This window comes from Alosa alosa, chromosome 5 (assembly GCF_017589495.1).
Source record: "Alosa alosa isolate M-15738 ecotype Scorff River chromosome 5, AALO_Geno_1.1, whole genome shotgun sequence".
NCBI lineage: Eukaryota > Metazoa > Chordata > Actinopteri > Clupeiformes > Clupeidae > Alosa > Alosa alosa.
In genome coordinates this window covers 13,163,394-13,178,393 of record NC_063193.1, presented here as the reverse complement: position 1 = coordinate 13,178,393, position 15,000 = coordinate 13,163,394, and the positions used below count along the sequence as shown (strand labels likewise).

At 45.3% G+C, this 15,000-nt stretch overlaps 1 protein-coding gene across 5 annotated transcripts in view; it reads right to left on the bottom strand.

Moving 5' to 3' along the window:
• adgrd1 (adhesion G protein-coupled receptor D1) overlaps positions 1-15,000 on the bottom strand; it is a 67,614-nt gene that overhangs the window by 30,077 nt on the left and 22,537 nt on the right. For all 5 annotated transcript variants that reach the window (XM_048244005.1, XM_048244008.1, XM_048244006.1 and 2 more), the window contains 2 exons: positions 13,116-13,191; positions 10,232-10,373 (listed from right to left, as the gene is read on the bottom strand). In XM_048244005.1, coding sequence (XP_048099962.1) covers positions 10,232-10,373; positions 13,116-13,191 — 218 coding nt within the window. The remainder of the gene's footprint in view (positions 1-10,231; positions 10,374-13,115; positions 13,192-15,000) is intronic.

Below are 15,000 nucleotides of genomic sequence, written 5' to 3'. Positions count from 1 at the left end.
AAAGCACAAAAACACATGCATAAGGTGGAATTGGGGTGTGTGTGTTTGTGTGTGTGGGTGGGGGGTTCAGTGTTAACAATGACAAAAGACACACTACCAGAATGTCTCAGAGTGAGGTAGCGGGACTAAGTGTATGAATGTGCATGTATGTGTGCTTACTTGTGTGTGTGTGTGTGTGTGTGTCTATGTGTGTATGTGTGTGTGAGTATGTGTGTGTGATGTGTGTGTGTGCGTGTGTGTCGTGTGTGTGTGTGTGTGTGTGTGTGTGTGTGTGTGTGTGTGTGTGTGTGTGTGTGTGTGTGTGTGTACACGGATAATGAGGGCTCAGAGTTGCCATGAAACCCAATCTCCTCCAAAACCGACCAGACTGCAGTTACCCAGCTCAGGTTATCATCACTGCATAATGTCAATGACACCTCAACTGACTTGGGACCAGTTAAAGAGGCCCCGTTTTAGAACAGTTGGAGCTCACAGACAATGTGTTCTCCATTTATTTCTGGTGTAACAAAGTATGTTATGTACATAACTACTTGTGATGTTGCAATGCAGTGGCACCATGCAAAGTACATTGCATTTCCATGTAACACAACATCTGGCAATTCATAAAATTATACACACAGACATCGAAGCAAATGTTTGTGAAGAAATACTGTAGCTCCAAATGTCTCTGAAGAAATAACTCCAAATGTCCCTGAAAAACTTCCAAATCCAAATCTTTACAGTCAGTTCAGTCAGTTCAGTCAGAGGGCAGCCGTGGCTCACTGATTAGCACTCTGGACTTGTAACCGTCGGGTTGCCGGTTCGAGCCCCGACCAGTGGGCGTGGGCTGGGGTGCCCCTTGAGCAAGGCACCTAACCCCTCACTGCCCCCCGGAAGCCGCCATTGTAGCAGGCAGCTCACTGCGCTGGGATTAGTGTGTGCTTCACCTCACTGTGTGTTCACTGTGTGCTGTTTGTGTTTCACTAATTCACCGATTGGGTTAAATGCAGAGACCAAATTTCCCTCACGGGATCAAAAAAAGTATATATACTTATACTTATATAGTTCAAAGAGCTTACAGGATCTTGTTCTTACAATATACAAACAAACAGTACAAGATTGAACATATACTGTCTCTAACAACAGAGAAACTTGTGTGGCTGCAGAGGGAGGATCCCTACAGCATATCTGGGGGAGGCTATCAGTCAGATAATGTGGTGCTAGAAAAAATGAAATGTATCCTCTTTTTTTGGCCTGTTTCAGTGACAAACAGGACAAAAAGAACCTTGAAAAAATATATAGATTTTTGTGCAGCCTTATCTTTATGGTTAAAATTGCAATCTGTGCTCTTAGTCAACACTGAGCTCATAACTCCAGTTGGATTGGATGAATGTCGGCATTCAGATTAGTGTCAGCATTTGACAGAGAGGTCTGCTGTGTGTGCCTGCATGTGTAAATGAGAGATGTAAGACTTCAAAGGTCATATAACAGAAATATCTGGCTGCTCTTAACTCCGGGCAACATTATATCACCTTTGTCCTGTGCACAGATACTATTAAGGGTGAACAGCAGTAGTGTGTGTGTGTGTGTGTGTGTGTGTGTGTGTGTGTGTGTGTGTGTGTGTGTGTGTGTGTGTGTGGATTGAAGTGATTGGTGGATTAAAATAAGGTGTACAGCACACACGCTTACTCATCGTGCGGTTACACATTCTGTTGCAGTTTGGCATACTTATATGTATTATTTCAATGTGTTTCAATGTGCACTTTGGAGTCAAAACAAGAAATACAATCTTGCACAAACACATGTTCAGACCTCAGCGTACATATAGAGGGAGAGAGAGAGAGAAAAAGAGTTTGAATAGCTTCTGAGCGCAGGAGTTTTGCAGCTGTGGTTTAAGCCCTGAAGGCAGGCCTCACTGTGGAAACAGTGTGGCTGCGCTGATAGACGTCAGGCGTGTTAAAGAAAAACACTGTGTGCTATCCACAAGAGGTCTGGGGGATTTCGCATTTCCTCCTAAAACAAAGAGACTTGTGGAAGTGTCACCATGCAGAGAGCTACGATGTGTGATTGTCTGTGTGTGTGTGTGTGTGTGTGTGTGTGTGTGTGTGTGTGTGTGTGTGTGTGTTGGCTGGAGGGGGGGTTCCTCACCTCCCCAACTTATGTAACAGTGGAGGTCTCAGGAGGGAAGTGTGATTATACTCATTGTGCTGGCAATGGTATTCTGAATGACATGCAGTAAAATGTGGGGGGGCTCAGATTTGTGCGTGCGTGTGTGTGTGTTAGCGCATGTGCGTGTGTGTCACAGACACTACATGCAACATCTGGAGACAGAGAAGTGTGTGTGTGTGTGTGTGTGTGTGTGTGTGTGAGTGTGTGTGTGTGTGTGTGTGTGTGTGTGTGTGTGTGAGTGTGAGTGTGAGTGAGTGAGAGAGAGAGAGATTTATGTTTTATTGACAATGAGGAATACTTAGTGACAGCAGGAGCATGAGATGAGATATTCACTTCATATGGAAAACACAGAACTTCACTATACTGATGAGGCCACAAGCAAGAGAGGGAAAGAGGGAGAGAGAGAGAGAGAGAGAGAGAGAGAGAGAGAGAGAGAGAGAGAGAGAGAGAGATGCATGTATGGACAAAGTAACAGGAAAACAAGAGAGCCAAGTCCCAAAAAATGACATGGGTAGAGACAAATAGAGTCAAATAGATTGAGAGAAAGAGAGGGAAATTAAGAGTTGAAAAATGAGGAGCAGAGTGAAGAGAGAAAATTAAAATTAGTGACAGAGAGAGAAAGGGGACTCAATCCAATATTTCTGGCGCAGAGCACGTAGCATAAGCCAGACTCCCATCTGTGACTGATCAGGAGGAGAGAAGGAGAAGGGGGTAGAGTGATACAGAGAGGGGGGGAGAGGAGAAGTAACAATAGAGGGAGAGAGGGCTGAAGAGACAGAGATAGAGAGAAGGAAATAGAGATAGAGTGATAGAGAGGGTGAGAGAGTAAAAGGGATAGAGAGAGAGAGAGAGAAAGGTGGAGAATGAGAGATTGACATTTATATAAAAAAATAGAGACTGGGAAAGATGGTGGGCATGATACTGGCGTTGAGATAGAGAGCAACTTTTGAGCAAGAGAAGGAAAAGCTCAGAGAAGAAAAGAGAGAGAGAACGGTGGATAGAGACAGCCTTTCCCACAGGCTTTGGGTGTGTACAGGGAGTTATAAAAAGCATCTGGCTCAAAGGACTGCTTATTATTGTGGTGAAAGGTCTGAAACCAACATTGGCTAAATGATGTGAAAATGACTGCTGATCATAGTTCTTGTTACACTTTCAGGCCTTTGTTCCTGTTTATCCCGAGCTGCTGTTGCTTAATTAATCTGTAATTCATACTGACTCCACTCTGCCAACTCAAGTGGAGTTAGCCATCTAGTAAAAGTCACACAAGAAGGTTTTACAAAGGGCACAGATAGGACAACTTCACACACACACAGACACACACAAAGACAGACACACAGACACACACACACACACACACACACACACACACACACACACACACACACACACACACACACACACACACACACACACACACACACACACACACACACACACTCAACAGTTATGCAGCACATACAGGACCACACTAAAAACTACAAGAAATTCTTAATTCAAGATAGTAGTCCTTGGACAGTCTCAAATAAAAAGTTGTCATCACACTTGTTTGATACGTTGTCCATACCATACATGTTATATACAGTATGCAGCGACTGTGAGACTGTTAGAAGCGTTCAGGTTTAGTGCCACAATTAAGGATTATTTTCATAGAGAAAATATTTTCTTGATTAATCCATTCTTTTTTTGGGTGATGGGTGAAAAATGTTGATCGATGTTTCTCAAAACCCAAGATGACATTGTTAAATCTTGTTTTGACCACATGCCAAAAATATTGGAATGAGAAATTGGAGCTTTTTCTATACAAAAATAGTTTGCGATTCATTTAATAAATGAATTGCAGCTCTATTCAAGTTACAGCTTACTGTAGGGTGGACACAGCAGATGTTGCAGTTGTTGTGGTGAGGAAAACAGTAAGGGAGGGACAGACAGTGTAACCTTCCCACAAACATTACTGGTGTGTATTGTAGATCCAACTTCCAAACAGCAGATAACGAGTCACACGACTGACACACACACACACACACACACACACACACACACACACACACACACTCATTGTGGCCTTCATCATGTAGTCTCCAGTCTACAAAAGCTTTATGAGTCTATAAAGTCAGTCAGCTCTTGTCAAAAATCCTTTTTATTATTATCCTTGCAATTTTGACACTAGGCAACGCCAGCATAGTTTATGAAATCATTTTTTCCACTTCTTCATCCCATGCCATGGATGTGACGCTGCAGAGAGAGAGAGAGAGAGAGAGAGAGAGAGAGAGACAATAGAAGGAGACAGCAGGAACAGGGGAGACAGAGCAGAGGAGACAGGAAGTCAGAAGAGAAGAGCAGAGGAGACAGGAAGTCAGGGGACAAGAGGGGAGAAGTGATGGACAGAGCAGAGAGAGTGCTGGCAAAGAGAGGGAGGAGGAGAGGAAAAATAAGAAGAGGTGAAGTGAGGAGAGGAGAAGGAAGGTAGAGGTGGTGGTGGTAGCGAAAGCAGAGGAAGAAGAACAACAATGAGAACTAGTGCACACAGAGAAGGAGAGAAGAGGAGGAGACAGGACAAAACAGAAGGGGAGGTGAGACAAGAAGGAAGGAAGGAGGAGATGACAGAAACAAGAGGGAGGAGGAGAGAAGAGGAGGTGGAGTGAATAGGAGTGTAGATAGAGGAGAGGAGAGGAGAGGGAGAGGAGAGGAGGGGAGGGGGCAGTCCAATAGATAAGAGAAGAGGAGAGGAGAAGAGGAAAGGAGAAGAGCAGAGAGGAGAGGAGAGGAGGGGAGGGGGCAGTCCAATAGATAAGAGAAGAGGAGAAGAGCAGAAAAGAGGAGTGTGTGAGTAGTGGACAGAAGACAGACTGTTTTTCTGTGAGTATTAATGTTTAACTCTATTCTCCTTTGTCTGTCAAGCATGTGCCAGAGTCATAAATCACAGCTGGAGCCAAGGCCTATCAGCACTACATAAGACGGACGTGAGAACCAGAGATGGACACACCCACACCCACCCACCCACACACACACACACACACCACACAAACACACACACACAATGCCTATCAGCAGCATGCAAGACCACTGCGAGTACCAGATATCATCGCAAAAGCACAGACATATAAGACATATACACACATACACACACACAAAGCCTATCAGCATTACACAAGACCACCGTGAGAACCAGAGAATCGCACACACACACACACACACACACACACACACACACAGACACAGACACACACACACACACACACACACACACACACACACACACACACACACTCATTGTGGCCTTCATCATGTAGTCTCCAGTCTACAAAAGCTTTTATGAGTCTATAAAGTCAGTCAGCTCTTGTCAAAATCCTTTTTATTATTATCCCTTGCAATTTTGACACTAGGCAAGCTCCAGCATAGTTTATGAAATCATTTTTTTCCTTCTTCATCCCATGCCATGGATGGATGTTGGAGAGAGAGAGAGACGACAATAGAACAATAGACAGCAGGAACAGGGGCCAGGGGAGACAAGAGAGGAGACAGGAGTCAGAAGGGAGCAGAGGACACAGGAAGTCGGGGACAAGAGAGGGGAGAAGTGATGGACAAAGGCAGAGAGGTGCGCTGGCAAAGAGAGGGAGGGAGGAGGAGGAAAAAATAAGAAAGAGGTGAAGTGAGGGAGGGAGAAGGAGGTAGAGAGTGGTGGTGGTAGCGAAAGCGGGGAAGAAGAACAACAATGAGAACTGGTGCACACAGAGAGGAGAGGAGGAGGAGACAGGACAAAACAGAAGGGGAGGTGAAGAGACAAGAAGGAAGGGAAGGAGGAGATGACAAAAACAAGAGGGAGGGAGGAGGAAGGGGAGGTGGGTGAATAGGGTGTAGATAGATAGAGGAGGAGAGGAGAGGAGGAGAGGGAGGGAGGGGCAGTCCAATAGATAAAGAAGAGGGAGAGGAGAAGGAGAAGAGGGAGAGGGAGAAAGGCAGAGAGGAGGGAGGAGGGAGGGGAGGGGGCAGTCCAATAGATAAAGAAGAAAGAGGAGAAAGGCAGAAAAAGGGTGTGTGTGAGTAGTGGACAGAAGACAGACTGTTTTTGTGTGAGTATTATGTTTATCTATTCTCCTTTATCTGTCAAGCATGTGCCAGAGTCATAAATCACAGCTGGAGCCAAGGCCTATCAGCACTACATAAGACAGACGTGAGAACCAGAGATGGACACACCCACACCCACCCACCCACACACACACACCACACAAACAAGCACACACAATGCCTATCAGCAGCATGCAAGACCACTGCTTGATGCCAGATATCATCGCAAAAAGCACAGACATATAAGACATATACACACATACACACACACAAAGCCTATCAGCATTACACAAGACCACCGTGAGAACCAGAGAATCGCACACACACACACACACACACACACACACAGACACAGACACACACACACACACACACCCATCAGAACAATACCCAGTGTGACTACCTGGGTAAGAATGACAGTATCGACTGTATCCACAGAAACTGCAGCATAGGCAAGGACATAGAAACTAGTGACTCGATTTACTCTCACATTCCGAGTGCCCCTGAGATCATTTAATGACTGAGTGAGCGCATAGTTTCATACCTCATGGTTTCACAGTCTTTAATCACACAAGACACTTGAGTTGACAGTAAACATGGCACTGCTATCAGAGATGAATACTGATGTGCGAACAGAGAGCTGGATCGAGGTGATGTTTGAATGAGAGAGTGAGAGAGACAGGCAAAGCTAAAGAAACAGAGGGTAGCAAACAGAGTGATTTCACATCATTCTAGTGCATCATTTAACTTTCGGTAATTTCTCAGCATAACCACAGCATGTTGGTTCCCTGTAACCATGGAACTATGAGTCACACTGAAAAGAATGGTGAAGTAACACAGCTATGTAGCATAAAGACTATGCGCTTGTGTGTATGTGTGTGTGGTGTGTATGTGTGTGCGTGTGTGTGTGTGTGTGTGTGTGTGTGTGTGCATGTGTGCGTGCACGTGTGCGTATAGGTGTATGTGCTTGCATATGTGTATGCATGTATGAGTGCATGTGTGTGTGTGTGTGTGTGGGTAATATATACAGTAGGTCAGTCGTGCAGGCTTGTTAGCCTCATGTCCAAGTGACTCCCTGTGGAGAGGGGTCAGACCAACAGTAGCTCTCTGTGGGGAGGTGAGAAGGTTCAGAGGCAGAGAGAGGCCCGCGGTGGAGGAGTGTGTTTTGGAGCCAGACTACAATCTCCAACCTGTAGGCCGCCACTGGAAAAGTTCTCTCTCTCTCTCTCTCTCTCTCTCTCTCTCTCTCTCTCCCTCTCTCCCTCTCTCTCTCTCTCTCTCTCTCTCTCTCTCTCTCTCTCTCTCTCTCTCTCTCTCTCTCCGACCGCATGCGTTTTTTCCCCTCCTCTCCTCTCTCCGTCTCCACTTTTGGAAAGGAGGTAAGCATCCCGCTGTTTCCCTCAAAAGCCAGAAAATTCTTAAAATAGCACCTCACTCTTGGCACAGCCCCCCGGCGGATTCCGGGCATCTCAGAGGACCGTCTCCGACCTGCTGGGTTTTCCACATGCTCACACAACCTCGGCTAAACGGGGCTCCGTCTAGCGTGGGTACCACCTGCGCTCCAGCCAGCCCATCACCACGGAGACCAAACTTAGCTTCAGTGTACATCTCATTTCAACAAGCCTTGGATCCTTCATGTTTAAACAACTTACTACGTAAATGTACCTCTGTATTTCAAGCAACACTTTAGCCCAACTAAATAACGTTTAGCCCAACTAGATAACGTTTAGGTTTACGTTTGTGTGTTACCATCAGTGTGATCATCACGGATGTTATGTTTTTGTCATCAAAATATATTTCATCAATGTGTTGGTGATTATGCCATATCTTTCTTGAACAGAATTATAATGTTAGAAGAGCTGTTAGAAGTTAACTCACACAACCCTACCTGTATGAAATACCAGTCATATATAAGTTATAGACTCATTACATAATTCTATAACTTCCTCACATCTTTATTGTATGCATTTATACCACCTTTACGTCAAACTTGCACTGTCCTGCTGAAATTTAACCAGATTCTCAGGCAGAGATTCAAGGCAACAAGGATGCTTCTGGTATGACTTTTTATCTAAACTCTCTCATCCTTCCCTTCTCTCTCCCACTCTCTTTACCCGCCCCCTCTTCTCTCTCTCTCTCCCTCTCCCTCCCTCTCTACCCTGCTCTCTCTCTTCCTCACCCATCAGTGTTTGCTAAAACAAATACAGTAATCACAGCATGGGCATGGGGCCAGTGTTCCCCGCGTGTAAACAGTGAACTCACAGCAGGGGTAAAAGCAGGCCAAACAAAAACCTCATCGCCATGGTTTCACAGAGGCCAGCATGGTTTTGATTTCTCCAACTCACGACTCTTTTATAGTGGTAAAGGAGGGATGGGGGGGGTGTTGGTGGATAGAAAAGAACAAATACACCGCTTGATAGCGATCCATCTCAATCACACAGGAGCACGTTTTTTTTTGCTTCAGAATCTGCCTTGAAAATTAAGGTTTGTTTGTTCCTAGTCTACTAATGCGTAAAAATAATTGCTAATCAAGATAGCAGATCAAAGTCTAATGTAATTAATTGATCACAATCTGATGCCTGGTACTGAGAAGTCTTTTGTGAAGAAAAGATGACGAGAGTGTAATTCTATCTTGGATGAGATCACTTGCAGTTTGCTACTAGTGTATAAAAACAACACAAGTTCAGAAATTCCATTACATCTCGCTACAATATGACGAATCCTTCAAAGCCATTGATAAGTGTCTTGATGACATCATGTCCTAGGGCGTACAGTTATCCCCATCCCTAGCGGCCTAGATGCTGTTGTCAGCGTGTGTCGCAACTCTACGATCAGTTTCATGATAGCACACTGTGTGTCGTCTCCTCTGTAGCCTCGGCTGTTCAAGTGTGTTTACGCAAGCAGGGCGCACACAGTGCCATCAGGCCCAGCCTTGGATGATGGGCCCTGAGTCATTTTGAAGGGTGATTCATGCCCTGGAGCTAATGGATCAGAGTGGAAGTCCTCGGTCTTAGTGTGCGAGCAGGGGGCCGTGGCCAGTGCCATACACATTTTATTAGTTAACTTTAGTATCGTTGCTTTTCATTTCAATTTTCAAAAGCATTTCCCATGGAAAACTGGCAACCAGTTGCGTCCCTCACAAAAAAAAAGAAAAAAAAACACGCCACGCTGCGAGCAACGGAGTCTTCGTAAATCCAAGTAATCGTTCCTTTCAGTGAGGCCCAAGCCAGTGGTTCAAATGGCGATAATTGCCTTTCTTTCAGTGAGCCACATGTTTCGATTGAGGGGAAGAAAATGTGTAGGGATTAGTGGGAACAAAAATAGATTTCCATGGTTTGTGCTGGCAAAAAGTCCTTCGCAAACTCCCCTGTCCTTGAGCTATAAGATTCTATTCACATAAAAAAAGAGATTACGAAAAAAGAATAAAAAAGAAAGGGGGAAGAGGAAAGATTTTTTTGAAACCATAATCTTTTTTTCTCTCTTCTGGACTCTTGTTGAATGATCTGGAAAATGTAATAGCCCAATCCATTCCAGAGTCTGTTTAAGTGTCGAAAGCTCCACTGAAGTCTGGGTGCTCCTCCGTTTACTAATAAATGGACTTACTGAAGTGCTTAATGGCTTTCAGAAACGCTACAGATTACACTTCGGCTGTCTCGATGGATTAACTACTCTTCACTTCCGAAAACATGTCCTTGTGTCAACGTGTGATTCATGCTTAATTCAGGCCAAAGTAAACAGTTGAAGACAGGTGCTTGGGCACAATTTCAACTACAAGCATATGTCTCTTTTAAGGAGTCATAATTTAATGTGGAAAATTGAAGATGTTCACTGGGCTCTGGATTTCACGAGTATTAACGACACCTAAATAACAACGCTTAAAGTCATATAAAAGTCCAAATGTATACCCTTGTGTCCAGAGCAGAACAAACAAAAAATGATTTCCCATATTAGGTTGAACCTTTGCTTGATTTGAAGCCACTGGACTGGAAGTCAGAACTGCAATTATTCGGTCACTTACCAGCTGATGCGTGAGCACGATCTTGATGAGTGGCTCTTTGGACAGGTTGATGGACAGGGCAGGTAAGGGCTCCACTTTGAGCGAGATGAGGTAACTGGCCACCTGTATCTTGTGGTCTTTAAAGTCAGACGCCTCGTTGATCCTGTGAAGAGACAGAGAAGGGGAGTGGGTGAGGAGGAAACTGATCTGCCAATCAAAACTTTAGCTGTATCTATGCAGTTAGTTTGGATAAACTGTCACTCACTGGTGTTGTGTTGTTGTTGCAAAGTAGATAACATTTTCTCTTAATGGCTAACTATATGTTACACTTTTGCCGGGAGGAGCTAACACGCTTCTTGAATGCTTCTCAGCGAGATGCTGGTCATGGAGAGGAAGAAGGAAATGCACACTCGGTTTCTAGATGCAGTGGACACTTTTAATCAATGTTTCAAACTCTATGTGATAGTCACCAGATTGTGTGCAGATGGTTACTCATGGTTCGTGATAGCCCACCAAAATAAAGTTAAATCGTGACAGAACTGTTCAATAAAGTTAAAAGGACTTAGAAGAGCTTTTAGTAGCACTGACTGAGGTACAGTAGGACTTAGGCCCCAGGGAAGGCATCTGTGCTACAAAAAAGCCTATGGGAACATTGTGTACACCACACAAGGGCGAGGTCCCACATAGGACACCACTGGCAGGAGAGTGGGACTATCGTACCCGCCTGTCATGCCATTTATCACTGGAATCAGGCTTCTGATTGCCTGGTGCCATGAGATGGGTAAGATTATCTAGATAAGTGTGTGTGTGTGTGTGTGTGTGTGTGTGTGTGTGTGTGTGTGTGTGTGTGTGCGTGCGTGTTTCTGTGTGTATATTCGTGCATAGCATCTGATACTTCTCTACTACAAATGCATGCATATCCCATATCCTTTTCACAAGAGATCAGTCAGTGTGTGTGTGTGTGTGTGTGTGTGTGCGCGAGCGTGCATATGTGTGTGTCTCTAATACTCCAGTGTTACAGTTGCACTGGTTATCCTCTTGATAACAGATCAAGAGGAGGCCAAGTCTATTTGTACAGACTGTCCAAAAATGTCCAAACAGATAAGAAAAAAATTATGCTTTTGTCCCTTGGCTCTTTCAAAAAACGCACAGCAAACCGAGAAAGATCCGTCCAGGCAAATAAATCTCCCCTGAAACGGTAACTCTTCCGAGCCGACACACTTTCGGAGGCTTTCCAGGAACGCTGCTCAGTGGAGAGCCGAGTTGGCGGCCGGACCGCCTCAGTGCCGGCGCTGTGCCCGAGCCGCAGCTGTGCCACGCCACTGCGAGCTCAGTCTGTCTCAGTCACCCTGGTGCAGGCCCAGTTGGGGCGGCGTTTCCTGAGAAGCGGAGGTCAGCTTTTTTATCGGGGCAGTTAATGACTGGGAGTATCAGTCGGACCCAGAGGTAAGTGGCCGGGAGGAGAGATGGCGACGGAGACAGAAGGAGGGGGGCACTGATAACGCCACTGCCCTCGCGAACGCTATGTACCACAGGAAACAACCACGGGCGCCAGGGGAGCAGGGACCCTCGTCACTACTGGCCCTCTACGCAAGAGAGAGAGAGACCTGTGTGTGTGTGTGTGTGTGTGTGTGTGTGTGTGTGAGAGAGAGTTTCTGGGAGAGAGAGACAGAGGGCCAGATGTACGTTTATTTGTGAACGTAGCGTTATCAGCGTCATAGACACACCGCAGATTGCGAACAGTGTCAGACCCAAGTTTCCGTCGTATTTATCAATCGTTCAATCCTTAGTGTAAACTGCGCCTTTCTCTGCCTTTCTCCGCCCATAAACGCAATTAACGAACATCCACAATTGAATGGCAGCGCCTACATACAAGCGCAGTTGAATGAAGTTAACTGATGACAACATTAAAAAGAATCAAACGTTTAGCGATCATGAAATAATACCATACATGATAAGATGTAAACAAGCAGGGAGATAATGAAGATCAGTAGTTCTACTCAAACTACTTGTGCAAGTAGGCCATGGAAGATTGGTCAAATCTAGCAAGTAGGAACGTTTAAGGGAATGAAGTGAAAGTGAAAGTAAGACATTCGAAAGGCCAACGAAAGTTGAGGTTGCTTTTGGTAGTAGGCTACAAATACTTTCACCAAAAAAACTGGTGCTCTAGAAATAGCGATTCTGTTGTCTTTGAAAGGTTCTCTTATTGACGCATTGAACTGCAATTTGGATTAACACCTGCTTTTACAAAGGAAGTATTTAGGCAGCAGAATAGACGTGTGCTCTTTGTACATACCGCAGAATAAATAATTAGGCGCTCTTTACTCTTCCCCTCCCATCTTTTTACGCTAAACTCCCCTGGATCATCCCATGAATGCATACGCATGACATGACAAACGCAATCTGCCACTTTCAGCTCCTCGTGACAGGTAGTTTGCGTTTTTACATCATTGCAGCCTGTTTGTACATACCTCGCAATGATTTTACACGCACATTGAGAAACAAATACACCTGCAGTGGGCGCAAAAGCGTTAGTACATCTGGCCCAGAGAGAGAGAGAGAGAGAGGAATATACAGTATGTGTGTCTGGAGAGTGTGCATGTTTGTTAGAGATAGAGAGAACGGAAGTGTGTGTATTGTATGTAGTGTTTGTGTGCTATCTGGCTGTATATGATAGCATGATGCTCTTTGATTTTCCAACTGGTTGAGATATTTATAACACTGTGCAAATGACAGAGCAAAGTCCACACAATTGATGTAGATGCACAGCTATTTTATGATGTCTTCTCAATAGTGTGCTTCAGTGCCAGTGGTCTTATTTGTGTGTGTGTGTGTGTGTGTGTGTGTGTGTGTGTGTGTGTGTGTGTGTGTGTGTGTGTGTGTGTGTGTGTGTGCGTATATTTACCTGGTTTTCATGGGGCTGATCTCTTTATAATAGTTGTGCATGTTGTGGTAGAAGAGTCCAACAATGGTAGTCTGAGCTGTGAGACAGGGAGAGACCACAAGGAGGACCCGAGTGAGAACCGCAGTAGTCAGAATGCATTTTCTCTTCTGCATTAGCACAGCAGCTGAGACAAAGTGCAGATCCCACAACTGGGCTGTTTTTCTCAGGCTCTTCCCACACAAACAGAGCCTGGGCTGGCTCGCTCTACAACAACCAACCCCAATTCCATCCCCACCCAGGGCCACAGAGAGTAGAGAGGAGCAGAGGGGAAGACGCAACCTTCCTGTGCTCTGAAGAAAGGGTTAACGGTCAGAGTCAAGAGCCAGCGGTCCATCAGGATTGGCGAGGAGGAGGGTGTGGGAGTGTGGCGGGAGTTGGGGTGAGGCCGTGGCAGTGGAGAGTGGAGAGAAGGGGGTGAGGGAGGGGATTTTTTGGGTGGTAAGTTTCTGGGAATGCGGTAAGGGTGTGGTCTGGCTGGGCTGTCACAGGGAATGCCTTGCGGCCAGATTGGGATGGGGATCTCGAGTTATTTGGGAGCAAAGAGGCAGAGGCTTGACATGACAGTCTGGCAGCAAACAACCCGCAGTGATGTGGTCCTTAATGCATGAGGGACAATCTAATTATACTAAGTTAGAGGGGAACTGAACGCCATCACAGCAATGCACTGTTTTCATAGATGCAGTGTGAACATCAAAGAATGTTATTGTGGGAAAGCGATAAAGATGCTTTTGGATAATATTTTAATGGTGGAGGGGGGAGTTTGAAAGGATACGATTGGGTAAAGGGGATTTCTTGAGACAGTTTTGTTGAGGGCACAGTAAGGGTGAGAGAAGAAGATTCTGGAAGAGTGTGTGGATGGCTGTCAGCTGTTGAGGATGAGCAGGTTACTAGGGCAGTACTAAGGGGCAATTTTTTATGATGTGTGAGATGACAAATGGAGATGGTTGTGGGTGAGCTTTTGGATGAAGGGTAGATACAGATGATGAGAGAGAGAGAGAGAGAGAGAGAGAGGGAGAGAGAGTGGGAGTGTGAAAGAAGAATCAGGCATGGAGGGGGGTCACGGGGAGGCTGTTCCAGGGCGTTTTTGGGAGCGGAAAGGGGGCTAAGAGAATGTTGTGCGGAGCTGCTGGAATGCCCCGGCCGAGTGGAGAATTCATTATCGTCTCCATGCTACCACAGTCTGCCACTCAAAGACTAATGATAGAGCAGAGGGCTCACACGGCAGTGTCACCCCAAGTGTGTGTGTGTGTGTGTGTGTGTGTGTGTGAGAATAGTTGTGAGTAAGTTTATAACTGTTTTGGCTTTTCTGTGTATGTATATGTGCGTACAAACGTATGTATGAGGAGGACATGAAAGTATATGGGGGGCTATTTTAGGAAATAATGCTCGGCACACTCCCATATCCTGTCCCTTCTCTCGCAGAATAAAAAAAAAACGATAAACAATAACACAATAGCCAAACAGCCAAACCCCTTTCCTGGGCCAATCACTCTCTAAAACACCACCACCTAAATAGCCATTTCACATGAACATGCCTAAATGATCACTCACAACTGCAGACCAAACACCCACACCACCATCTCAGACGGCTGAACTAGGAGGGCATGGTCTCAAAACTGAGTCAGGCTGGGTTTTTACACAGACCAACTGACAACAACAGCAGAATACTGTGGAATAATGCCGCCACCTTTAACAGCACAGAGGCACTAAACAGGGCAAACTGTATACAAACGAGTTCCTACCTGGAGTTCAGGACATTGCTTCCTGTGTTCTATATGATTATCTTCTATTAACAGCATCAACTGACAGATAGCCAACTAAATCCCATTAAACCCATTAATGCCTA